Source organism: Anser brachyrhynchus (genome assembly GCF_964034855.1).
Source record: "Anser brachyrhynchus genome assembly, chromosome: 7".
In the NCBI taxonomy this organism is placed as follows: Eukaryota; Metazoa; Chordata; class Aves; order Anseriformes; family Anatidae; genus Anser; species Anser brachyrhynchus.
Window position 1 is genome coordinate 20,631,013 of NC_137701.1, and position 27,980 is coordinate 20,658,992.

The following is a 27,980-nucleotide window of genomic DNA, read 5'->3' on the forward strand; positions in this document are numbered from 1 at the left end:
GAGGTCAGGGCAGCTGACAAGTGCTCATATAATATTTATTTATTAATCAGTCTAACCCTTTAATGCACCAGTTTGAACAAAAGAACTTAGTATTAAATATGTATTTCATTAATTCAGGTCCAATTATCAAATAGATTTGTAACTACAGACGAATTTTTATTCACTTCTATTACTAGCTACCACAGTCTGAGGGTTATCTATAAGCAATGAAACTTACTTGGAATATATGCATGCATATCCATAGGCAGTTTGAATTAAAGAACCCTTCAGAAATTTAATACCTCATGAAGGTTAGTCTGTGTCATATAGAAAGTTTAGTTTAGAAACAGAATTTCTACTTTTCAGAAATATACCGTTACAAAGTGGAAATTTCATTAACCTAACAGCAAATTTACACCAGGTTAGTGTTTCAGCAAAAGAAGTTCCTTGCAAAGTCAAAAGTTAACTGTATTAAAAGTTACACAAATTCAAGAATGTGCTTGTAATTTATATATAAAAAGTGACAACATAAGATCTGAATTTCAGTGATCTTAACACGTTTTCCAAGTCCATAGTTGAATCCACCTATTCCTGCCTTAAACTATTACTTGAACTGACACATGCTTACACTTTTAAGATTTGCATCAAATCATTCACAAGTCTACCACTGCTGCCCATCTTTAACCGTCTATGCTGGTATGCGGGTTGCAGCTTCCTCTTCCGCATCAGCTCTGTTGGCATTTATTTCTGCCAGCGTTCGACCAAATCGAGTCCACTCATCGCTGCGAGGAACGGCAATTTGCTGTTGACAAAGATAACATTATTTAAACCTACCAGTACATACAAACTGAGCTCATTATGAACAGCAGTATTTGTAAGAGGTTCTGATAGAACAGCTTACCTTTATTTAGCATAACTTTTAAAGTAGTCTAAACATCAGAAGCCCTGACTAATAAAAGCAGAATTTGCAAGTCCTGTATTTATGCAGTGATACTATTACAAGCTTGCACGATACGCTTCTGAGAGACTGCCTCCAAAGAGGAACAGTAATGCAATGTCTGCATCCAATCAGTCACGTACTACTGCAATACACATACTTCCAATAGCAACATCTTCCCTACAGAACCAAGTCAAGACTTCTTCATTTCATTTTTTTTTGTTCAATACTTCTCAAGCCACGGTCAGAATTCACAAAAAACTGATAGAAAGAACATAAGATTCCTGCAAACAACACTGTTAATGGTTTCATCTTATTTTGCCAGCCTTACAATAACATTTTTACTTTTTGACTGTGTAGCTGACAGATGGCATGCTAAGAAAGGCAACGAAGCTGGTGAAGGGTTGAGAAAACCAGTCTTATGAGGAGCAGCTGAGGGAACTGGGATTGCTGAAAAGGAAGCTCAGGGGAGACCTTATCACACTGCACTATTACCTTTAAGGAGGCTATAGCGAGGTGGGGGTCAGGCTCTTCTCCCAGGCACCAAGTGATAAGGGGAAATAGCCTCAAGTTGCGCCGGGGAGGTTTAGGTTGGATATTAGGAGAAATTTATTTACTGAAAGAGTTACGTGGCATTGGAATAGGCTGCCCAGGCAAGCAGTTGAGTCACCATCCCTGGAGGCCTTCAAGAAATGTGTACATTTAGAACTTAGTAGGATGGTTTAGTGGTGGACGTTAGTACTAGGTTAAAGGTTGAACCAGATCTTAGAAGTCTTTTCCAACCTGAATGACTCTGTGATTTTAAATCAAGCTAGAATACTTGAAATAGACATCTAAAGGAAAAAATAATTTAATAATAAAAATTAAGCTTTATTCCTCTAAACCAGAGGAGGGGGGAACTTAAAAGGAAGTTGTAAAATACAAGTCAAAAAAGCTTGAGTGTTCTGTAACATACTTTGCACAATACATGGTATACATACCTCTCCCACATCGTATATAACTATTTGTCCCTCTGAATCACCTACAGCAATCTCTCTCCCAGAGTGTGTCCATCTCACACGGTTCAGAGCGGGATTGCCCTCCACAGTAATGCTCGCAGTTGGCACCTGTATCCATTTAAAACACATTGCTAAAAATGCACGAGGATTTCTTAAGTTACACATTACAGAACATACCTTATCCCTCAGTGATTTATCAAACAAAGTACCTGATATTTCAATTTAGGCAGAGTTTGTAGGTCTCAATTTACTCTTGGCGGCCATAAGCTATCACTAGTGTTATGACCGAAACAACACATCTTCTGTCTCTTGGCATGATCAAAAGGCACATCTGCACTCCTGCCATGAGACAGGAGGCACATGCCTTTTAGCCCTCTGATAGGCATGCATTAATCAGACAGCAAGGAGGAGCCCTGGGAACTCAGGAAAGACTTACGGATAGAGGGCTGGCAGGTCAAATCCAGCCCAGAGGCTAGAAACGGGCAACTCTAGTTTAAAAACATAGGCTGGCATGTGCTGCTTCTTCTACAGAACTATTCTTTCTTCTGTGTGCAGTTTTAAGACAGTAAAATTTCAGAGAGCTGAGTATCTGTAAGATTTTTCCTCTCAACTACCTCCAACAAGTTTAAGTCTCAGAAAAGGTTTATACTATAGGTAAGTATACACCTTACATCAGCAATCCCAAATGTTCAGTCCTCTAAGTTTAGAAACAAATTGCAATTTCACTGCAGTATTACTGTGGCAATAACAATATGGCAATAAGAACAATGGTGGTGTATAGGTGGCAGGCTTGTTCATACTGTTAAACTGCAGGCTGCCAAGGCCGTATTGAGGGAGGTCTAAAAATTCACTTTCACAACATGGATTGGTATTAAGCCAACAGATGTTTTATGTTCATGTTACTGTTAAAACAATTTAATTACTGTTGCTATTCATTATGAGCAGTCATTTAAGTTACTACCCTGTAATCAAAGAATAATATTTATTAAGCAGCAACTACTGGAATTACAGAATATTTAAGAACAACAACAAAAATGCTATGGTGAACTCTGGACACTTTTTTCCAAAGCGTACAACTTCCTGCTATATTTGACTGTTAACCTCACTCTCCCTCACCTCAGTGTCATTGTTGAGATTCCACAGGTCAAGCCTGCCCATCCCATCCACACAGGCAAACAAGGCAGGGTGAGTTGGAGACCACATAACATCATAAACATAGTCTGAGTTGTCTTCAAATGAGTAGAGAGGTTTGTTATTCTGAAAAAAGCAGATGTAACGCAATACCCAAAGTCAGCATTTCAAATTCAAAAGCTAACAAGTAAGGCAAAATACAGAACTTCTCAACAACATTATGAGAAATAACTAAAAAGTGATTCACATTTTAAACTTACTTTAAAAAGAAAAATACCACAATGTAACAGCAAAAAAAGTAATTCTGGCAATAGGAATGCCAATTCTGAGCCTCTACATGCAGTTTAATTGACATGAGTTTTGGTGCTGTCCTCTAGTCCTCCACAAAATCGTAACAAAACGTTTGCAGTACACATAATATGAAGAAACTGAATTTACATGATTTGCATGATTATATTGTAATCATTGATAATAAAGGGCAAAAGGTTAAACAGAATGGATCAAAAGTACACAAATAATACACAATCTGAAAGCAATGACATCTTCAAGTCATTAACTAGTTTTGTTTATCAGCTGTCTTCTCTTTGTAGGAAACTGAAAAACAAGCACCAGGAATCAACTAGACTGCTGCTATGGACCTCGAGGGCTTCACACAATTTGCCTTCAGTTCACTTAAGTTTCTTAAGTAGCTTACATTATAGCACCACCTTGTGTCAAGGATTATGAAGAGAACCACCAAACTATTTATTTCAGTTACCTTAGTTGTCCAAAGCTTTACCGTCCAGTCAAAAGAAGAAGTGACAAAGAGATGCGAGAAGTCTACAGGTCCAACTGCTGCATGGCAATGAATACCTGTGATTGGTCCCTGGTGTCCTTCAAACATCTCACTGATTCCAGCTTTGCTGTTTTAGAATATATAAAAAAAGGTTAATTTCTCTGGAAACCATCTATCTGCAGACAGAGATAGCACTGAAATATAGTTTAAATTTAGCACCAAGAAGATTTTGCCACTTTGTATGGATGTTACCCCATTGCAAAGGCTTCATCTCAACAGGCTCACAGAAGACCAGGCTTGAATATGGACCTTAATTCCAACATCTCTTTTCTGCTATCCTTAAGTGCTAAAATTTACCACAGGGAGCAGAGACTCATTCAGCAGGTACCAATCCACTCATTTAACTACACCGTTCTCCAAGCAATAGCTAAAATTTTGAATCATACAAAAGAACAAAATCCAAGCCTCAGGAAGGAGCAGAAAACTCCCACTGACTTAAAACAGAAGATGCATGTACTTTGTGGACACACATTAGGGTTCAGACATAAAACAGTAACAATATATTCCTAATAGTCTCCTATCAGAAGCAATGAAAAAGGAGGGAGGGAGGAGAGATGGGAAGAATGTTACAGAGAAGTGATACAATTTCAGTTATTCTGGAACCAAAAATCTGTGCAGCAAGGGTGATGTGTATTTGAGATGAAACCTGGACACTCAATTATATTTAAGAAAGCAATTGATAAGATACAGTCAGACAATTTCAAAATAGATTGAACAGCAGGAGAAAAGCTAGCCAATTTAAGATTTGTGCGTGATGTTACTGTACAATTATCTGCAGAACCGATATAAAGTTTGGAATGTTCTGCTACAATTCAAATGAATAAAACCTCAGTGACCTGTGCTGCCCCCATCACTGCAAACAACTCCTAGCCAATGAAGAGAGCATAGTACCAATTCAATATTCAAACTCCTTCTGTTTTTAATGAAGCTCCTACTTGGAAAACAGAATGCACTGGAATTCATACACAGCTACTTTGAACCCCATCAAGACTGACGACTAAGCATGCACTATGAATATATTAGCAGTGTAAAACATACAGGGACTGATCCTTTCACTGTTTTTAATTCCTTTGAATAATTAAAAACTTTTATTCACCTGCCATGGCGGCATGCAGTGTAGACTGAACCTTCTTCACTTCCAACAACAAAGTTGTTGACATCTCCAATGGGGAAGGACATGCAAGTAACAGCCACAGCCTTGGACTGTTTGTGAACCAGCTCCATGCTATCCTGCAGTGAAAGTATTTTTAAAAGTATTTTACTGATAAGAAACGGAGTATTATCACTTACAAGGTTATTTAGATTTCTCAATAGTAAGTATTTTTTGTGTTTTGCTTATATAGAATTGGGCAGAAATGAGCAATTTTTTTCTTGTGTTAGTGGCAAATACAATTTTAACAACATCGCATGGGGCAGAAGAGGTCTTTTATCAAATGCCTACCAAGCTACCTTAAGAATAATTACGTATTGTGAAAATGTTTATTAATACTTTATTAGAGACGTTATGTTTTTTACAAAATAACTATCTGGAATAGATACTATACATACCAAAAGTTATCTTACCTGTGGCTGGGAAAGCATGTCTAAACTCCAAGAGCATATCTTCCCATCGGTTGAGATACTGATCAGGTTATGAGCATTCTGGGTCCCAACAACATTTACACAGTACACTGGGTGCTAAGAATGTAAAATACCATCAGAAAAAGGAATTTCCAAGTCTCAACCAATTCTGTTACAGTTAATATACTGTAAAATATACAGTTTCATTTAGTGAAAGAGAAACAGTTGATCACAGTATGGTACAGAGAATACTTCCCTATAAAACAAATAGCAGTTTTTCTGGCACTTTCATTTTTATGAATAGCCCTGTTCTACAGTGATAGCACTGGAAAAACATGGACATAAACATTTAAGCATTATAAATCAAGTGCACCGGACAGTTTCCTAGAGGTTAAATACATCTCAACAGGGAACAGTCCTTGTAGATATTTCACCCCCTACCGTGTGAGCAGCAGCTGAAAGCGGAGTTCTCTGCACTGGGGTTCTCTTATTGCTGCGATTATCCCATAGCACTATTTGGCCTGAGTATGTGCCACCAACCACCAAATTGGGATGAAATTTTGCAAATGTAGCTGACATCACTGCTGACTGAAAGGAAAAAACAACCAAAATACACAAATAACTATAATTCACTGACATTAAATCTAAAACCAAAAGAAAATGTGACCAAATATCAGAATAAGTTCTATGCCTAGATCTGATACACTGTTTCAGTGTTCCATCGCATCGGGATTCAAAACCCTTTGTGAACGCCAATAAGCTTTTAGTTTTAATTTGCATTCTGAAAATGAAGTTTTCCTCCTCTGTTTTTCCCAAATGTATGCATTTGTATTTCCTCCTAGCATGGTTTGTTAGAAAGGGAAGGTCCAGTACTGCACAAGACTTTAATAATATTTACCAAATTCTGTGGTCATTTTCTTTGAGAACGTACAAATCTGTCTCAACACAATACAGCTACTTTTGCAATCTGGGCTTTGACAGTAATCTGACAACACGGGATTACATTTTGATTTACCTATGTAATTTTTCAGAATTATGACATTTTCAAAATTATGTGGCTATTCCAGGCTTTGCACAATGAAAGAGACTTGCATATTTTTATTTTTTTTAAATCTTTCATAAAACTACTGAGAAACCTCCATCTGCCTTTTTCACTTGCAGCATATGTTTCTCGTTTTCATCCTTACTCCATCTCCTCAGGCCATCTTCATTTTATTCAGTAAACTACGCTCTAGCAGTACACAACTCTGCTCAGTCTCCTTACATACAAACCTTCTTTGTGGTTCAACCATTACACAAGAAGGTTTTTTGGGTTTTCAAATAAATTAAAATAAATTAAAATAAGAAAACGAGCTCTCAAGCAAGACTGAACTCTGAACGATGTCAGAAATTCTGGAACAGAAGAATGTTTCTAAACTAAGGTCTCTAGCTATCAACATCTGTTTGCAAATACATGTGGTTAAAGTGAATGCCAGCCCAATGAAATCATTACATTGACAAGCACAAGGAAGGTACTTGTCCAGGCTCATCAACATAAAATCTTTAGCCTCCTGAGACAGAATCATACCTGGCAGTGAAAGACATACTCTGGGGTAGTTTTCTTGTACTTCATATTCCACACAAGCGCCACTCCATCAGGCTCATGAGGTGCATCCTCATTGTTGTTGTAAGAGGCTACAAGTAATTCTGGGTACTGAAAAATACGTGAGAAAGATTCAAAATAAGCAAGATGATTAACTAATGGTCCAGACAATCCTAGAATCTTTGTTTTGTGATGCCAAAACATGGTTAAAAGAAAAACAACAAGACTGAAAATCATTTACATCATCCCTGTGAGAAACAGTGTCAGTTAAAACAGCATTTATTACAGATTTAGCTTATAAAACAGTATTAACATACTAATTAAGTTCTTGGTTTTTTAAAATCGTATCTTGCTTTTAAATGTGAAACCCAATACTTTTAAGTGAGCTTTGTCTTCTGAAGCTAACACCTCTACATAGCTCATAAAACAGAAACAATTATGCTGAAGATTTTTTCTTTATAATACAAAGATGTTGCTACTTTTTACAAAACATTGACGTTTGCAAACTACGGAGGATGTAAGAACTGTTCTAAGGAACACACTTAGAAATACAGCCTATATTAATTATACTTATACTTAAAGAAGGGTCAAGTGGACAGAGCTAGAAGAACTTACAAAGATGACTGCTTATTATAAGCACTTTTTACCTGAGACGACCAGTCCAAACAACTGACAACACGATGCTTTGACCAACGTTCATCAAAAAACTGCCTGTTTAAGGATAGCTTTGCTCCTGCTTGAATCTCTCTGTAAAGGCAATTAGGAGGAGTTAATCTCTGACCATTTTTAGAGTTACAAATATTGTACATTCACACTAAAGCATTCAATGTTCATGTTACCCTTCTTTGTCTTCTAAGTCTCTTCCACTGTAGTCAAAGAAAATATTGATTTGCTCAGAAAGGGCTCTTTCAACAATCCTTGTAGAGTGGTCAAAGAAACTTAAAAATTCTTCAGAATGCAAAATTTGTTGTTTTTCTTCCTCCGTAAGCTCATGAGGGGCAGCTGGAAAAGGATTACACACAAAGTTTCTGTAATGCATACTTCCACAAATTCTTTTTTCGGGGGGTGGGGGGTGGGGCGGGAGCGGCAGTATTCATCATGATTCTGGAACAATTGTTTCCTAACATCCATACAATAACTAAGTGTTAAAATGTAACTAAAATTATTTTCAACTTAATGGAAAGAAAAGTTAAAATGTATTAACGTTTTTCTTTGTAGCACAAAGAACTATGAGGTAAACTGTACCTTCCTCCTCCTCCTCCTTTTTTAATGTTTTTTCTTCCTCAGGTTCAACTAATGGCTTTGGTGCAACCACATCATCTTCATCTTCCTCATCTAAGAAGAAAAAGTACAGTGAGACTGTCACTGGTTTTAAAGAGGTACAGTAACATTCTGTAGGAATCTCAAAGATATAAAATGGTATAATTTAGCTTAAAATGGTTGTATTTATAGTGTAGTTCCCAGAATAATGTTATCTTAAACCAAAGATCATTGCAACGCTGTCTACACCTGGATTTTAGTTGCAGTAAATTATGTATCTGTATAAACTGAAAAAGAGGGATTCTTTACAATTTCTTACGCAAAGTGGAAAACTCTCTAATAAGCATTTATGATTCCACACAAAACCACGTGGTAGATGTATGTTCTGTGTAACATACTGACACATTAATGCTGCAGAATAAAGAAAAATCACGTCTGAAATAGTCTACAGAGCAGCTGCTTACTTGTGATCTGAAACCATCAGAGTCTAATGGGTCTTCACGTGGCATGAAGATGGCTTACATTAGCTTTCAGGTTGCTATTCTGAGACGCAAATTTTGCTAAAGATAATAGCAGGGAGATTACATTTTTTCTGTCATTCTAAATGCAAGTCTCATTATCTGCATCATGTTTGGCAATGAGAACTTTACAGCAAAATGTGTTTTCCCTAACTGCAATGAGTAACATAAAATGTTAATGTTCAGGAATACTGACAAGGTTTACAGCACTTTCTGCATTTGTACACTTTATTCTTTTAATATTGTAAACCAGAAAATAACTTTAAATTACTTGGTGTTGTGGAATAAGCATTTCCTGGCTTTTCTTCATCCACTTGCTCATACAAGCTTCTGAAAAGCTATTTTTATTGGTTAAACAGCTATGTCATCTGTCAATAAGGGAATGGCAGCAGGAGTCTACTACACACCTCATCACAAGTGACGAGACAGTTTTCAGCAGGGACTAGGCTTGTTTGTTGCAGCCATCTCTCTGACCCGTGTTCAGCTACCTAACGACAACAAAAAAAGTCCACATGCACACACACACAAAAAGAGGGGAAAAAAAAGCGTGGTCAAGGGATGGGAACCAGCTGCCAAGCCATGGTCCCAGCAGCCAGGCCAGCTGACTAGATAGCAACAACCAGATGGTACTGCTAGGATTGTCTCTCAGCTATGAGGTGGCAATGGGATGGCACAACATTTTTCTGCCTGACTGCCTCCAATCATGTCTTTCCCCAATGGCAAGCCTGTGCAATTACCAGCACTCCAGGAGGTCTACAGACAAGCCTTTACCCTGCAAACAAAATACAGCTTGTAGGCCATACCAGCTGCCAAACCACACACATAGTGATAGGTTTAAAGAGGTCTGAAAATCTTTCTAACTCCATAGTATAGGCAATAAAAATATAACTGTACCTGCAGGAAAGAAAGCTTTAAATGACACTGTATAATGCACACAATAATACAAACTCCAACTTAATCAAAATGATAATGACGTATGCCAATCCTACATTACTTGAAATTGAGCGATTTTTACGTTCTGACAAGTTTACAGAACTAGGATAAATGGCATGAATGATTTCAATATATGCTCATACTTTTGAACCAAATGGTGAAGGTTAAAATCTTTCCTTTCAAGGGCCTCAATCAGCCACAAAGGAAAACAGTAATCACTGTCTTTTCAGCCAGCCCAACCGCATTTGTCAGCCCTTTCTCCGTCAATGCAGCCAGAGCAATCAACCTGCCAAACATTCAGAATGGAAAAACAATCTGAAAATACAGGGTATAATGCACCTGCCAGTGAAAATGGCCATTTCAAGAAAAGCTAGTGATCTCAGTGACCCTGCTGAGGAGGCGGTGGTGCAAAGGGGAAAGAACGCGTAAAAGAATTCTTAGTGATCTCCACTCTCTTGCACATTGACACTTCCTTACAAAGCATGCCAATTACAGCTTTTGTGCTACTTAAAAAAAATGAAAGCTTTTTTGGGCAAAATAATCACGCAGAGAAACAGAAAGACACTGCTCCTTTTTAGATGGATTCACATGTACAGTGGACTAGTAATCTGAAAACCGTATAACTTCTAGCAATTCTAAAGCACGGAATTCTTAATGTCAAATCACTATAGGTGTGAACGCTAATTAATTAAAAAAATGTAATATGAGTTAACAGACATGATTTTGAGAACAACAAATACAGGACCACATGTTCACAATATAGTCACTTGGACAAAAATCCCCCTCTCACTCTCCCTGCCAATCAATAATGCAGATTTAAATGACACCTTAAATTCAGATATTTGGTTTGGGGTCACCCGGGATACATTATTCTAGCTTTGAAAGTCCCAAATTAGAAATTTCAACCCAACCCCCCTGCTAGCCACACTACACTGATTCTAAGTACCATTTTCAGTGACAGGAGTCAAATTCTTGTCAAATGCAGATGGTCAACCCCTTAGTGCTAAGTGACCTTCTAATCTACATATTTTATTCAAAAGATCATATAGTTGATTGCTCATGCCTTTTAATGTTTGAAACATAAATGGCATATATTATACAGAGATCTAAATTCCTTCATACTTTCACTGCATACAGCCAGCTGATATTACTGCATTTAAATGCAGGATACAGCACTTATTTTAATATTCTCAAAGTATCAGACTTGAAATTGAACATGTCATCTCACTGTGATTTATCTGTAACTACATAAATCTAAAACCTTCTCTTTAAAGAAAGAAGTCACATGCAAACTTTCTTATTAAGGGATTGGGGGGGGGGGGACACGACAGGGGGCGGCAGCAGCAGCAAGTTCTTGATCTCATTATCCAATACCAGGATGTTTTCTCACAGACATTTACAAAAGGCAGCATGAAGCTGTTGGACAATATATGAGAAGTTTTTGTTTTAATTACTTCTTCTCACATATCTTGAATTTATAAAATTATAGTTCAGGTACAGGTATTTGCAGAGAATTGGTAAAAACAGTAATTATTACCCAGCAAACACTGGAAGACTGTACAGAATTCCTGAAAAAGCTGCACAACTGTATGTCAAAGATGCACTTGTTTCATTGGTGTACTGTATTTAATGTCAGCTATGTAAGTGTGGAAATTTTAAAGGCACTGGCTAACTTCATCCTTGTTATTCATTAATAACTACCTACTGATGCTTTATGCTACTTCAATTGTCAGTATACCACATACAACTCCTCAATTAAAAAAAAAAACACGGTTGCTGAGACCTAGAAAAGTCATAGGGCTCTAAAGACCAGAAATGGGACTCTGTCACATCAACATATTGATGAATATTCATCATAAGATGCTAAACAATTAACTCCATGTTTTCTTCTGACAGGGGAGCAGGGGATCTTCGTTTATAAACAGCCATTTTCACAATGACAAATTTCTTGTCAATGAATGTTAAAAACAGGTTTAATGAACCACAGAATTTTGACTTTGAATTAACATCAGATGTTATGTTAACATGTGATGTATTCAGGCAAGATGGAAAGAAAAGCAGTACTATATACTAGGCTGCACCCAGCAATAACACTACAGAGTGAAAGTTCCAGTTGTCTGAGTAATCTGTTGCTGCAGAGTAGGTTAATCAAAGTTAAATCATCTGTGAAATGGGTGGCTTTTGTTAAGCAGAATGTGTCTTCGTATCAAGTTTTCCCCATCTATATTTCGCTGTACATTTAAGGCATGTACAGGGTAAAACATGAATATATAAGGCTCCATTATTTCTTGTCACAATATTAAAATGTAAAAGTGCTACATTCACCATTAACAAGCATCCAAGAGGCCAATTTTATACCCTAAAATGCTATTAGTCTGCTTAAGTCAGGACAAAAGGACAAAATTAAAAGGACAAAGTGCTTAATATTCTCATTCTATGTCTTGGAGACTTTACCAGACAATAACTCCTCAAAGAGGGGAGCTAATGCAGCAATACTGCCTGCAGTTAGTTGTGATTGCGTATGTGCAGTATTCTACAGATGCACTAAATAACAAATAGCCTGTTAGCCCAGGAAAAGCCTTAACTGCGACAGTTGGGCAGAGCTGTATTCACCTATACGCCTATCTGTCTTTGGATTAATCACTTTCAGGACCTGTAATATTACATCTGGCTGTTATTGGCTGTACTGATGACTATATTCTTTCTATGCAAATTTCAACATTATGTCAGCGAATCACAAAGGAAGATACCAAACAGTACAGTAGAGAGCAGCGTAGCTCGAACTATAGATAAGACAAAATGTAGCACTGATGATTACAGTACTGTACATGGGGGCCAACACAGAGCCTGCAGAATATGAAGAAGTAATCCAGAGTTCACACATGAATTGCATCTCTGCTGCTGAAACTGCTTCTACCACTGCCTGCTAGAAAGAAATGAGGGTATGAAGGGAACACAATTTCCAGTATATTTTCTAAGAGTAGATCTAGAAGTCTGCTGCCTGATACAGCATGCCAAATAGAGGCCAAACGATAATCCTAATAACCAGTTGACCACACTAACTAAAAACAACGTCCACCAAAATTGAACAATGAGGAAAGTGGGCAGCAGCGCTGTACACAGCACCATGAGAAGTGGGAAATTGATTTAGATAGCAGAAATGGGGATGACAGAATGAAGATGCTGGGGAATGGAGCTGCCTAAAACCAGGATGTTCATGTTATGATGGTGACAAAGATTATTGAAGTGGTAGTAATGGCACAGAGACATAGATGTTTAAGCTTATTAGTTACAAAATACGGGAGGATAGCACTAAGTATGGCACAACACTTAACAAAATTAATCTCCTTGGTCCCTAAACCAAAAAAAAAAAAAAAGGTCATTGGTACTGTGTCACAGAATGGCAAAAACAGAAATGTGCCAGGAAGATGAGAAAAAATGAGCATCTCTGCTATTTTCCTAGGAACAATGAACCATTCCATGATTACATTTCAGTTCCTTTACAAAACAAATACAGCTGCTACAGAAACAGTAGGATGAGAAGATTAAGAATATTGAAAAATCTGGAGAAAGAAGTCCAAAATGTGAAAAAAATGAAAGACTGAAATGAGACATTTAGGTGTTCATCAAAGCAAGAAGCTCAAGAGCACTAAGGTCTCCACCCTGACACCATTTCTTACTGTATTTCTCCTCTACGTCCTTAGTGACTTACTTGTATACACTGAACCCAGATGAAAAAGCAGCTACGGGTTGCAGCCATTGTATGAGGAAATCATAAAACAAATACTGCAGATTTACCATCTAAGTCTACTTTGGATATCTTCCTATAAGAACTATGAAACATGTTTAACAACTTCAATTTGGGGAAATTTATTATTCTGTACTGTACAGAATACAGTGAATGACTTCCTGTGACACAATACTTCCTACTCTAAAGGCAACTAAATCTCTAATCACAGATGGAAACTGATTTTTAGGAGGTATACTGATTTTATTCTCTTACAATGCTATAAAAAGAATCAATTTTCCCAAGACAAACACTGAGGTCACAATAAGTCAGTCTGTTAGTACTTCAATTCTTTGCATAGAGAGGCAACGTTGCCACTAGCACTGAGGTAACATTCTAGCTCCAGCATCAAGGGCCATATGCACACTGGTCATGCGTTCATGCCAGGTGGAGAGGAACGATCACTGGCTCAAACCAGCTGCAGCTGAGAAGCCTATTGAGAAGATAGAGGGGAGAGCTACTTCATATTTAATATTGCCTGGGACAGTGCAGTATGTCTGCACTACACGGAAGCATGATCATGTAAACTTAGTCTACCTCCCTTCTCAAACTAGAAGAAGCATTTTCCTGTTTTAGATTTTTGAACAACTGAATGCTGTCCTTTCTGTCAACTTCTGAGAGGTCTGACCTCCACCTTTTTAAACCAGAACCATTGGGGTGAAAGGTATTCATAACTTGAATTTAACTTTGCTACACTGAACCCAAAATGGACATCTTCAAAGGCCAACTTTAAGTTGAAGGCATGAAGTCCCCCCTGTGTAACAGTCACTTTACTTGTGTTGCCACAAATATTTCCATGGCAATTAGCAACTCTTTCAGTTTAAAGCTAGTTTTCCCCAACTTCCTATCTGTCTCAACAGACAATTAGTTTTAGCTTGAACATTTCTCGGTTCAGGTCAAAATATAACACAAAACCAAGATACAATCATTAACATAGGTTCTCTCCAGTTCATTTTATAAAAAGGTGTGGACAGTGGATCTAACCTAGCTGAGATGTCAACTTAAATTGTGAACATAGGGCTTAATTATCAATGTATATAGACAGTCTTAAGACAGACCTTAAAAAGATCCTTTACAATGAAATGATGAGCAAGCATCTTCAAGTGACTTCTGTGAAGCACATATATATAAAACTAAAGAGTGTACAGAAAACAGTATTGTTTTTAAGGTGGAATGGATCATGAGACAGTATCTCTACTATCAGATAAACACAGAAGTACAGGTGAGCCATCTTTCCAACTCCCCCACAGTAAACGTCAACTACAGCCTATCCACTTAGGGTGAAACTAAGATCATACAATGCCAGGCAATTTCTGCTGACAGTGAGGAGCACAAGTAAAACTCTTTGAGCACACAAACTATGAACTAAGTCTTCAGATACCACAGTGAACCTGACAGAGGGAAGGAAAAAAACCTGAGGGATTAGAGAATGGAAAAGCTGAGAATAGGGGAGAAAAAAAAGGTAAGCATACAAAGCCTTCGAGTAAGTTGTGTGTGGGTTCTTAAGTGTCATAAATGCAAAATATATCCCACTTTCATTTCCCAGTTGTCAGCTACTTAAGCAACTTGGTGTCTAAGTGTCAGAGTACGAAACTGCCATGTATTATTAACAGAGCAATGTTACTGTTAAACAAGATGCAGAATGACAAGCAATGACTCTAAGCAAGACATGTATGTGTTTGATAGAACTTGTATCAATTATCTCACAAATCAACCTTCATTCTACCACATTAAGTTTCAAGATCACAAGTGTTAGCTCTAATACAGTCAGTCATCATTACTGCAATAAAAGAAAAATAACTTAGGTTGTAATAAGTTAACCATTCACCTTCCTTTGGCTGAGTCATAACCGGTGTTTGCGTCTCCTTTGTATATGTAACAATTTCTCGAGGAGGAAAGTCAACTTGTGTAATTTTGGCCATTCCAAGTTTAACAGGTCCACGTCTATATGAAATGAATAGAAACATTAGAAAAAATAGTTAGCTTTATAAATTACTTCATATTTTGACTAGAATAATACTCATGACATCATGTCACAGCTTTGTCAAACTTAAGCCAGATGGAAATTTAATCCTGAAGAAGTCACAAAATTATGATTATTATTATTTAAAATCAATAGCTATTTCTACATGTAAGACAAAAATAAAGACATGCAAATATATACAGATATCTAATTATATGATGTCATTTTAAAGCTTTGTTTTTGCAGTTGCCTAGGGTACTGCTACATATATGAAATACCCATATTTTCATTGAACTGATCTGCTCATGTGACTATTTGTATTTGTTTTAGGACTTCAAAACTTAAACAGCTTAGTTACCCTGAATGTAAAAGCATTTCCTAGTCCACTTAACCGTGCTGCTCTTTTTTATCTACCTCTAGGATGCTATTTAGAACTCAGAACTGCAAGTCTGGTCTGAAACTCACACATTGACAAGTGATTTATCCATACTACATTACTCCAGTATATAATACTGGAAACCTCTGAGCTTTCTGACTTGAGCTTATGAAAGATGCTATAAACACAGATACAGCCAGTATCAAATTATAATGCAAAAATATATTTCCAAAAACCACACAATATTAATTCAGTCTCTGTAACATCCTGCAAAAGCTAATCGATCATCATATGTACTGTAGTAATTATGTGAAGATCCAACAACAATTTAGTTATACGAAGTGTAATTTCTTATTAATGACCCCTCTCCTAAGATGAAAGAAAAAAAAGCAATCTCCTTTCGAAGTTTTCGGTGGACAGAATCATAACTCATATAGAACGATATGGGTTTTATTAAGTGATTATAATGAGCTACAGCTCAATATAAACATTTGTCATTCATGTATATTATGAGAAAAGATGGGACTCATTCTGTCTGTTTTTAAAATGTCTGTCTCTAAGCTTTTTATTTTAAAGAAATTACTTTAAAGTTTGTCTTGCCAAAGAAAGACTCAAAGAAAAACATTAATAAAGTAAGCTCTTATTAGAGATAAGCACATTATTTATATTAAATAAGATCAAAACTTCCCATTACAAGCCAACTGCACTGTATCTTGGGACACTGAACTTCTTTAACTCACCGAACAGTCTCTTAACAGTAACTTGATGTCTTAAAGAATAAATTAGTTCTTATACTTATTATCCAGAAGTATATGAAAGAGGGAATATAAGAAATCTATGCAATACCCCAGATCGGAATCAGAGTGGAGCTGAAGAACTGATGGATCAGTATCCCAATGCAGCGTCCTGATACCACAGGTTGAACAATCATGCAGCATTAGCAAAAAAGGCCAGAGATTAGTGAAGCAAATACACACTATGAAATGCTAGAGTTACAGTAAGCTTAAAAGTTATTTCATTGTTCACAAGAAATGAGGCAACATAATATCAGTTAAGGGAAATTCAGCAAATATTCAGTGCAATACTATATGCAGTAAATACAAAAGTTAAAAAAGCAAACACAGAATTCGGAGCTATTAGAAAAGAATTAAAATCTTTTGAAGATTGAAAGTTAAAGACCTGCAAACAAATGCAGCCTTTATGAGAGGCTAATAAAAATATTTTAAATAGTGACAAGAACCACTAAAAACTTTCCTTTTTAAATCTGTTCAGATTTGTTCATGTCATATGAAGACAGATTTGTTAATGTAATGCAATATTGCCCAGAGCAGTAAATATGTGGAGGAAATTGTCATATTGGTAAAGGAAATGAGTCAACACATAAACCTTTTGGTAGAGGGGCAAAAATGCATTTCCACTGGGAAAGAGAACTGCTAGAGTTTCCAAAATGTGACATTGCAGTAATTACGGGTTAAGCACTGCCTTGGGCTTCTAAGCGTCATCTGATTTAGAGCCAACTCCATTTAAGATACTTAAATCTCGTAGAACTAGAGGACTTTATATTAATAACACATTTCAAAGTCATGTGGAATAATGAACAGAAATGATCAAGTCACTTTCATATCAGAAGAAATATGAAGTGGGAACTAGATCTTCCCTCTCCTATCATCTTAAACCCTCATACCTTCTCCACAGATTTCCATTTAGTCTACCGCCTGCTATCAGGCTTACGCAAAGTTTTTAAAACAAGTATACAAGAGAGATTAACAGATGAACATGCATCTGAAGTTTTCAGATATTTTTTAAAATGTTTTGTAGCAAATGGAAAATAGTTTATTGACTTATCATATTTAAATAATAAATTCTTCATTTTTTCAATTTTCATCCTAAACACAGCAATGTTCTTATAAAGCAAGTACGGAATTCCAAAACAAAGATGATCACCAAAACTTACAGGCAATGTGATGAAAACTCACAGCTACGAGTGTGCCATTCATTACTTTGTTCTTATAGAAACTATACATTATAAGAATAATGAATTTTACTTAAAAATTACAAATCTACTGTCCCAGTGTTATTATTTAGCAAATCATCCTGCGTAGCTGATAATGCATCCATAACCATAGCTTAATACCTGAATCTCTAAAACCTTGACATATCTTCTGTGCATCAAAAAATACCCTATTTTACCATTCATTATTTTGAGTGTGCCTATTCTTTATGTCTCTGCTATTTTTCTTGGCTAAGTAGATTTAAGCCTGAAGTTTATTTTGGTGCCTGAGATTTCAGGCTGGATATTGTTCATACAGAAATTCAATCTTGCCATGCACATGAAAAAGAAAACAAAGCAAAACCAAACCACCACCTCTTAAACCTTCATGTTACTTCAGCAAAGGAGGACTTATCTATAGATTTAAATGCTCCATCACCACAAACACTTTGCCAACTTCTTCTGTCCCACTTAAGAGGAACTTAGGCAATATACATTTAAAAGGCTCCAACTTCTGTGCTTACTTAAGACCTAGTCCTTACTGAGGTTGCCCTCCTGCTTTCAAAGTTCTTTTTTTGATTTTTCTTTTTAAAATATTAAAATAGCAATACTCTGCCTTTTAAACTAGTTAAAAAATCAACATGCACTACAGTACTTACTGTTAAATTCTTCTCAGAGACATTCTTTAAAAAAAAAGTGACATTCTGAGATAAAACTCACCCATAACATATGTATCACAATCATATAAAATACTGTTCCTTTTGTTTTCCAGAAGTTTGTTATGCCTTAAGTTAAATGAATTTATATATAAGCTTCAGTGAACTTAAGCTTCTATTCTGCCACATGCTTGAACTTGTTTAAATCCAGGTAAATTCCTAATACACGTACATCTAAGTACTTTCTGCACTTAAAAACTAATTCTATATAAAAAAAACCACAAAACTTAAAAGTAAACTATGCTAATTTCCCATCTTGAATTTTTGCTCTTAACTTAGAAAGAGAAAAAACGCTGAGGTGAGAAGGAACAAACAGTAACAAATGCAGAACTAAAAGTCTTTACTTAAATAAAGACAGATGGAAGTAACAGCAGGAACACAGTCTGAACACTGCTTTACTAATTACTAAGTAAGTGAAATTACTGGCAACGTTCAGTATCAGAGACAATAAGTGACTAAACTCATAAAAGAGATAATCATCACAAAGTATGGTTGTGGCATGAACAGAGAACTGTAGAATGGCCACATACCAAAAAAGAACTAAAATAACACACTGATGTGAACAGAAATACATACATTGAAAACAATACTCTCGATTTAAGATTATCAAGAACAGTGGAACAACTTGTCTTGCTAGCATACCACATATAGATATGAAAGCCACCTACGAAATGCCAGCTATAATGCTAGGGCACATCACACAGTCCAACTTTTAGGTGGAAGTGCATGCATACAATAGGAATGCCATACAAATTTGTACTAATATACTAGGATATCGACATTGTTTACTGGAGGAGGGGAAGAATGTTACCTGGTGATCAGAGACTAAGCAAGCAGACTCAGATCTCTTACAATGACATATATAGCCTTAAATTTAGCTATGCATTTCATATCTCCATGCCTTGAAGACCACAGCCTTTCTATGCTTCCATGTCTCGGAACTTGTGAAGACCCAAATTTAAAGTTTGCAAATGGATGAAGCTATAGAGGCTTAGGATGTACGTCTTCTCAAGTCTTCATAAAAAAAATGCATGCATACAACAACGCTATGTTACTATATAACTGGAACATAAAACCAGAGAGCACATTACACCTACGAGGCAGCAATAAATTCAGCACACAACATGGAGTTCAATTAACAGATGTGGTGAAAATACTGTTTCATACTAACTTTAAATTATATACGAATGAAAATAAAAGCCTTTTTTCCCCCCCACATCAAGTAACTCTTGTTGTGTTTTTTTTTTTTCCTTCTATACACTAAATTTAAATATACAATGACAATTAAATAACCAGTAATCACAGATTTCAAATAATTTAAATTTTGGTTGTTATTCAGTTAAGGAACAATGCTATTGGTTCTTTAGTTACATGACAAGTGGACTTGAACTGCATAGTGAATAAGCTATGCAAAAGACTGCACCTGAGCGCTTAAAAAAAAAAAAAGCATGGATTCATATCTGCTGCCTCTAGTATTCCCTGTTTCAACTTAATGGTTGCTACTTTGAAATAAGGACCTTATCACCTTTCTTCAGGTCATTAAAAACTCAACTATTTTCAGGCTAAGACTGTGTACACATAACCCACAAGTGTACAGTGTACTACAGTCTTCCAAAAAGATGTTTCAAAGTGGTACAAGTATTCAGTCTTTCTCCAGAACAAAGATTCGTTCATAAAGGATGAACAAAAGGAACTGAGGATGCTGTGCTTTAACGAAACTTCATCCACAATGTATATTCAGAAGTTACAGTACATGAGTAGTGATTTTGCAGGGGAGGGAAAATGTTATCAGTGTTAATAGGCAAATGCTGCTCTTGCTCACAGAGTGGGCATGGGAAACATTAGAAATACCCTTCGGAAGTAGTTTCCGATCTTATCGCCCATAAAGCTCCATTCTTAGCTCCTAGTTTAACGGAAGTATTTAATTGACTCTCTTTACAGTAGCATTTCCCAAACTGTTATGAACAAAATATTGCTCAAAGGGATGTAGCAAGTAGCAAAACTGAAAAAAAAATGTGGCTGTTCTAACATGCTTGTAGCTTGTGAGTCGTACAGTTAAGTTCTGAGGATGGCTGCAAGGTGAAATAACTTGGGAATACAGTTTTAAGTAAAAAAAAAAAAAACAAGGCAAGGTTTGTAGACAGTATCTTCTGTTAGATCCAGCAACATGGAGGGAAAAAGAAAATAGCCAATATCCATACACACTCTCCTTTAAAGAGCTGGGAAGTTTGATTTTTCTAGTTCTATTGTCCAGAGACATTCGTGCTTACAAGAACATTACCACAAGACTTTCAGACTCTTCAAAGATGAAGCTTTAAACTTGCAAGCTTAAACAACTCAAAGTTTATGCTGGTAATCTAAAATTAGTTAAGTGCAGTTGCATTTCAAATCTTAAAGTAAAGCACTTCTGTAAAGTAGTCCTTGTTCACAGATTCAATATTGGTGTAAACTGATATTTAAGTAATTAACTTTGATTTCTACAGTTTCATGATTCAGAATGCAAAGGAATATAACAAGGTGACATACCTAGATCCAACAGCGCCATCACCAGAGTCCTGGCTTCCAGCCTCACTTGGCGTACTCACAGATTTGGAAGACGGAGAGGTAGGAGGAGGGACTAAATAGTGAAACAGACAGGTATCCGCTGTTACTACTCGCAGAGGTTGCACAGCTTAGGATGTTTTAAAATTAATTTAACATGAATCATTAAAAAAAAGTGATGGCAAACAAAAAATACGTGGATGAAAATGAACAGTAGAAAAAGAGGGGAAAAGACAATGTTAACATTTCATGCTGGTCTTTCATGCAATTGTTCGGCATTTATGCATCTGGAGCATACAAGACGACATGGAGGGAAGAACATTAAGAAAAAATGACTTGAAAACAGATTTTTTTAAAACGGAATTTTAAAAAAATGGTAGCACCTATTTTTGCAGGACAATTTCCACTAAATCATGTTGATAAAACATAAAAGGAAGATACTTATTAACATAGCTTTGATATAAGTTTTCACAAAAATTACACACTGAAGGTATTTAACTGGTAGTTTTGTTTCAAAGCATATAATCAAAGAAATGCAGACAAAAAAAGTGGCTTTGTCATAGAGCACACTAGTATTTTTGCTTTACTTCTAACCAAATCAACACAAATTCTGCATATTACGCTCAAGTTTGTAAGTGTTAGATTTTGGGAGATTTTTGTGTTTTTCTGTTTGTTTTTTTGTTCTACCTGACAAGCAGCCTAGTACTGATACACTGAAACTTTTTCTTAAAGTCAGTTCATTTCCAGCATTTAGATGAAGATTGCAATTAAAATCACAATGTTTTTTTGGAACTGATACATAACAACGAATGATATGCAATCTAAAGAACACAAAGCTATTTCAAAACTTCTTTTAACTTTTCTTTCTAGAAATAGTTAACTTTTTGTTTGTTTTAGAAATAGTGAAACTCATTATTTAACAAATCTTAAATTTATGCTTAAGAATCAGGATGGGCGTTGAAGGTTCTTTTATGCTTCACTTTTCAGTAACATGTAAAGCATTCATAGCATGGATTCACTCCTCTGCAACACCAAAGAAGAAATTTTAACCAACTGAAAACCAATTAGTTATACAAGTTGGCATATATCCTGCCAGAGGTCAGCCAAGGGAGAATTCAGAATTTAGATCTGCAACATTTCAGTAGAATTTCCTGAAATCACAAGTATACTGCAAATTCTGAAGAATGTTTCCATCTTATCCCAAAACAGAGACATCGTTCTGGTTGACAAAAATTCTATCCTGAACATGCAAAAAAACAGTCAATATTCTGACCGTTTTTAATAAATTGACTCAATTCAATAAATTGAGTCTCTCTACAAGAGAGACTTTCATATAGGTTTAAAATCATATAGTTATACTTTACAAATACATACACACACCTATATTTTATACACATGTATGGGTATGTATGCACACAGACAAGTTTTGAAATGTTCTCCAACCTAGTATCACCATCTACTGAATAGTTTACACTAAAAGAAACATCTATAGGCCTTCATATTGTTATATATCTGTGCATTACTGAAAATGACAGCATTTTAATGTCACCCATTCGTAAACAAACAAGTGAAATGACAAACTTATCTTGTCACCATTTAAAAAAAACCAAAAACTACATATACTGCTCTAGCTGTATGGCCAAAAAATTCAGTACCTTAGTTTGATGCTACAGTGCCCTCTTGTGGAGCAAGCAGTTTTTTGGGAAAGTCTTCCCATTGGTAAAGTAGTATCTCTCAATGAGTAAGTGTTAAGAAAAGGCCAAGTAAAAGTCCACCTACCCCAACAAAGGATGCCTTCTAGAAAGTTATTTTCATTCACTTATACATATATATATGTATGTATGTATATGTATATATTATACATACATACATACATATATATATATATATATATCTAAAGAGTATGACAGATATCAAAAGCTTACTTACACTAAGGTCCCTTCTCCTGTAAGGAAGCCACCTGTCCTTGGCAGTTACCAGGACAATAATTGCCTTACAAATTTTTAATACAACTTCCTAGGAAGGAATCTAATCTCAAGTGATCCACCCACACTGACAGCATGAGCTGAAGCTATCTGCACACCGTGCTGGTCAGCTCTGTTAGCTTCAGTTCAGGTGCATCAGCACTGTACTGTCATGCTTTCCCAGTACCCAGTCAGCAGACAGCTTGTGCCTCAGGCACGCTGCTGTGAGGCAGCAAGTAGAACATTTTAGCTTGACCTAGCACTCATATTAGAACTGCCTATCTTGAAAGTGAACAAAATGAATTATCTGAGTAGCTGTGTACTTAGAAGGCTGTGATTAAATAGGGGGACAACAGGATTAAATACAACACATGCAGGGTTGTACCCTGGGCTCAGATGCCAGCACCTCAAGAAACTTTTCAAGGACTGGCCATCCCGTGGTTTTTAGATTCTTTCTTACAGATTAAAAAAAAAACACAAACCAAAAATATGTATTTCTTTAAGAGTCTCATGTTAGCTGCCTTAGCAAAGCCACGTGCAAGAAGGTATTCAAATATTTGCCTGCTGAAGAAAATCCCTAGTAGCTAAGAATTGATTACTTATATGCTAGTGCTAGCACAGCCCAAATGCAGTCTACCTACAAATGAACCATCAGAACAGCTCAAGCTATTAAAATTACTGCTGTGGCTGTTGGAATTGGAGCCATGTTAATGTTGTTTATTTCACGTTCATTTTCAAATGTTTGAGGACAGTCCAAAAGCAATTATGAAGTTGTAATCACACACAGACTATACCCAATTATTATTACTTTTTATTTGCAAACTCAGTTGAAATAGACCCTCATCATCACTGAGCCAAATTGAAAATTAAGTTTTAACCCCTCTTTGATTTCAGAGAGAGAGTTGAAAATTGGAGTTGAAGTACCACCCTCTCCACTTTCATTTACCAGAGAGAAGTGGCTAAGTAAAGGCAAAAAGCAACAATCAATATACTAATTCACTGAAGAGCAGCACAAATACGAATCATCATCCTTGACAGTTAAATTTTATACTTTGCCTTGCTATTACTCCATCAAAGTCAGTCAGGTATTTGAGATAAGGAAAATGAGGAAGTAAAAGGCACAGAAAGAAAACAAGCCAACCCCACATGAAAATATTAGGATTAAGATTTAGCATCATGAAAAATGGAAAAAAACACAAAAATAATGTGCAGGGAGAACTGAAAGAGAAAACAACAAATTTGTGATATTTATATAACTAAAAACCTCCAAATAATCTAAGTAGAAAGCATATATTTTACAAATATTACTAGCAATGTGTACTGAAGCACATAAGCACATCACTGACATTTATAACAAAGTAGTACCAGAAACAAGATATGCATACCCCAAAAATAGTGGCCACGGAAATTTCATGCTAGTTACATAAATACCACAATACTAACAACAACAAAACACTTATAAACTAATATTAATATTCCTACCAACAGGAGATTCAGGTGTCAGCCCCATGCTCTGAAGTAATGCTTCAGCTTCTCTTCTCTTCTTTTCAAGATCAGATTCTTCTTGTACAGGAAGAACATCTTTCTTCTGATCAGTCTAAAAATAATTCAATATCTAAATTCTGGCATTTAATAGGTATTAGGAACGGTTTCATTTCATTTCTGAGATCTCGCTGCACTTTCTGTGCTACCGAAACCTATCATCCCATGGGTTAGTTACTTGACTCTATCTACAGAAAGGATCTTCGGAATTACTAAAGTAAAAACAAAGGGAATCACAAGTTTTGCAGCTTTAGTACTATCTTTAAGTAGTTTTCTTTAAAAGTTGTTTTGTTATCTGCTAGATTTCACACACAAGAAAGTATTAATATCACACCCTTATCCTTATATAATTTAGACATACTGGAAGCTTTACTGTGAAAGATTCTGAACACTCCATGTTTTTCCACATTTCATTTAACTGCTTACTTGATTACAGAACTTTAAATCATAGTTTAAGGTGTTCAAAACTCAGTCACTGTCAAGTGAGTATTTCTGTAAATATAAATTAATTATACAAATACCAGCCTTTAACAGATGCAGCAAAATCCAGACCAAGTTACACTAACCCTACACCATGATTAAAGACTAACTACTTCTCATGTGACTACACATCATACTTCTGATCTACCGGACATCTTTTAAAAAAGCTATTTCCAAACTTTAGAGGAAGATCCCAACTGATAAGCTGGGAATCATATGTGGAATCTCAAGTACAGGCAATATGTAATTGCAACATCACCAGAACATAATGAGATATTTCCCTCTCCCTTTTGTCTGAATCATTTTGCTGGCAGCTGCTCAGACTTCAGCCATAAGCTAATTTAGAACTTGTATAAGATCATAACCAAAAGAGAGGATGTCATGAAAAGGGCCACAACACACCAAAGCATTCCAACAAAAGTTTTGTTTATGATCTGCTTTCAGGAGAAACGTAGCATTACACCACTGATTGTCACTTACATTAGCAGAGATAAATCCAGGAGACTGTTAACAAATCAAGTCTAACACACAAGTAGCATGCACGTCCTGAGTGTTGCTCTGACTTTAAAACTCAGGTTAAAGATGAATCAGAGCAGAATAGAGCACACTGTTCAATAACAATACTGACAGTCAGACAACTCATACAGACATCCTTGAAACTGCATTTCAGAGAGGAATTCTTTAAGTTATATCATCACAAATCATTAAGTAGAGCTTTTGTGCAATACTTCAGTTAATTCTCACAGTAATTGCATAATTCATTATTCACGACGCACACAAGCATACAGTTTGTATTTCTAAAACTACATGTGGGATTTTTTTTTTTAATTTACCTTACCACATGGATAGTTCTAAAATAGAAGAAAAAGTAGGTGTTTGCCCTCACAAAATGAAAGCATTACATTTGCATGGACCATTAAACAGATGTTCCTTAAATAACGTGGAGCGATACATGCCATCCTTTTGGGCAGGCTACATATATTTGGGGCAAGTTACATAGGCAAACAGGCAAGGTTCAAAGGGAATGTTATTTCTTACTTCTTTCTTCTTTCTTTCTTCCTCCTTTCTTTTCTTTTCCTCTCTGATCTGAGCTAATCGTTGCTTCTTGCGCTCCAACTCCGCCTTCAGCTCACTTTTGTCAGACATGGCTGAAACACTGATCAACACAGAAATCATACCACAGGTTTTTTTGTTTGCTTGAGATTGCTTATTTATAGGAAAACTGTTATCATTAAAGTAACTATACTAAAGATAGAACAGTGAAAAGTCTTACAATCCTAATTTAAAAAAAGCCACATTCCTATTTCCATGTTTCCTTCACTCTTTACGTTCTCACTACTAAAATTGATTTAAAACAGGACGATGATACGGTGACAGCACCCACTGCTAAGATAGTACTGAAGCTGTTTGGAGGAGCTGCTTTGAATCATACGTTAGGCACTGAAGACGGGGTTATCTGATCTTGCCATACGATTCTGCACAGCTACAGAGCCAGCTACGGCACATACACATAGAAAACAGCATGGACAGTGCCCCTGGAATATTTTTACTTTCTATTTCATCCCCTAACTATTGACATATGACAACTTAGCAGTATGGAAGTGATATATCCTGCTACATCCAGTTGCAGAATTTAAAACACAAATTTAACAAAAGATTTAGTAAGACCACCATAAACTGCAAGGCAAAGTAGGTATCATCGTGACAGCCAAAAAAAACCTGTCAAACATACAATACCAATCTTTTTATGTTTTATCCATAGACATCTTGCACGCTGCTAAGAAATTGTTGGATCTTTTAAAAACAACAATTCTACAAAAGCTTTGTTACATAACTAATCCAATTAAAAACAGACAGGAAATCCAACAATAAACAAAAGCAGAAAAAAGCACTTCAGAACTTAAAGATTTGGGACATGGACAGGAAAACCTGTGTGAACAGGCTGGGCAAACAAACTCTTAATTTTAGTGTTAAGCAAATCCAAGCGAGTAGAGGAAGTGCAGAAGTGGTTCTACCACAGCCAAGGGATCTATAAGGGCTTTTGCACCAAACTTGATAATACTAACATCAGATTACACATTAGTAATACGGCTATTTACGTATTTAAAATTAAAAATATGTGCAAGTGTTTGCATAGCCCATCTAAGGGCAAGAAAAGCTGTAAAACGCTGCAAGGCTGACTACATTTACCCCACTATACACACCGGTAGCTTTTCCTCCATATTGCCTGCAAACACTTAAGTGCCAACACATGATAATAAAAAAGGCATTTTAGGCTTCAAAGCAGCCCGGGGAAGGCGTGCTGTCACCGCACCGCGGCCCCTCGCCCCAGCCGCCCCCCCGCGCCCTGCAGGCCGGGGCAGGCACCACGGCGGCAGCAGCGCCCGGCCAGCCCCGCCCGAGGGCGGCAGGGCCGAGCCCCGGCCCCACGGCCCGCAGCCGGCCCAGGCAGGGCCCCACCCCGCCGCCGCGCCGGAGAGTCCCCGCTGGCAGCCCGCGGCGCCCGGCCGGGCCGGGTGAGGGCAGCGGCCGTTAGTGCCGTTAGTGCCGTTACCGCGGGACCCCGCGCACCTGACGGCGAAGCCCGGCTCCGCACCCCGCTCGCTTCCGCCCCGCTGCACAAAGGCGCCGGCAGCTGACAGGCGGGCGCCTACGGCGGGCGCGGCGGGTCAAACCAGCCGCGAAGGCGTTGCGGAGACTTACGGCGGAGCTTCGGCAGCAGCACCGCGCTCGTTGGCGCCGCCCGGGGAGCGGCCCTGGGGAGGGGGGGGGGGGGGGGGGGACGGCTCAGGCGTGAAGCGACGCGAGGAGGCGGAGGGCGCTTCCGCGGGCCTCAGCACCGCGCCCCTTCTGCCGGGGAGGCGGCTGTGAGAACAACGACGCCCAGC

At 37.1% G+C, this 27,980-nt stretch overlaps 1 protein-coding gene across 4 annotated transcripts; it reads right to left on the minus strand.

The window, feature by feature from the left end:
* Nucleotides 1-21: 21 nt before the first annotated feature.
* DYNC1I2 (dynein cytoplasmic 1 intermediate chain 2) lies at nucleotides 22-27,978 on the minus strand. Of its 4 annotated transcripts, none has more exons than XM_080600974.1 (17): nucleotides 27,796-27,973; nucleotides 26,131-26,248; nucleotides 24,553-24,667; nucleotides 21,092-21,182; nucleotides 16,706-16,765; nucleotides 15,349-15,464; nucleotides 8,268-8,357; nucleotides 7,862-8,024; nucleotides 7,670-7,769; nucleotides 7,008-7,133; nucleotides 5,882-6,028; nucleotides 5,444-5,557; nucleotides 4,977-5,110; nucleotides 3,803-3,947; nucleotides 3,031-3,171; nucleotides 1,897-2,022; nucleotides 22-781 (listed from the first exon to the last, which is right to left on the minus strand). In XM_080600974.1, the coding sequence occupies exons 2-17, from the start codon at nucleotides 26,236-26,238 to the stop codon at nucleotides 668-670; spliced, it is 1,890 nt and encodes a 629-aa protein (XP_080457100.1). In that variant the 5' UTR covers nucleotides 26,239-26,248; nucleotides 27,796-27,973; the 3' UTR covers nucleotides 22-667. The 4 variants fall into 4 exon arrangements, with proteins under 4 accessions (XP_080457100.1, XP_080457099.1, XP_080457102.1 ...); XM_080600973.1 differs by having other exon boundaries at nucleotides 27,664-27,805; XM_080600976.1 differs by lacking the exon at nucleotides 16,706-16,765 and having other exon boundaries at nucleotides 27,796-27,978.
* Between the last annotated feature and the right edge of the window lie 2 nt (nucleotides 27,979-27,980).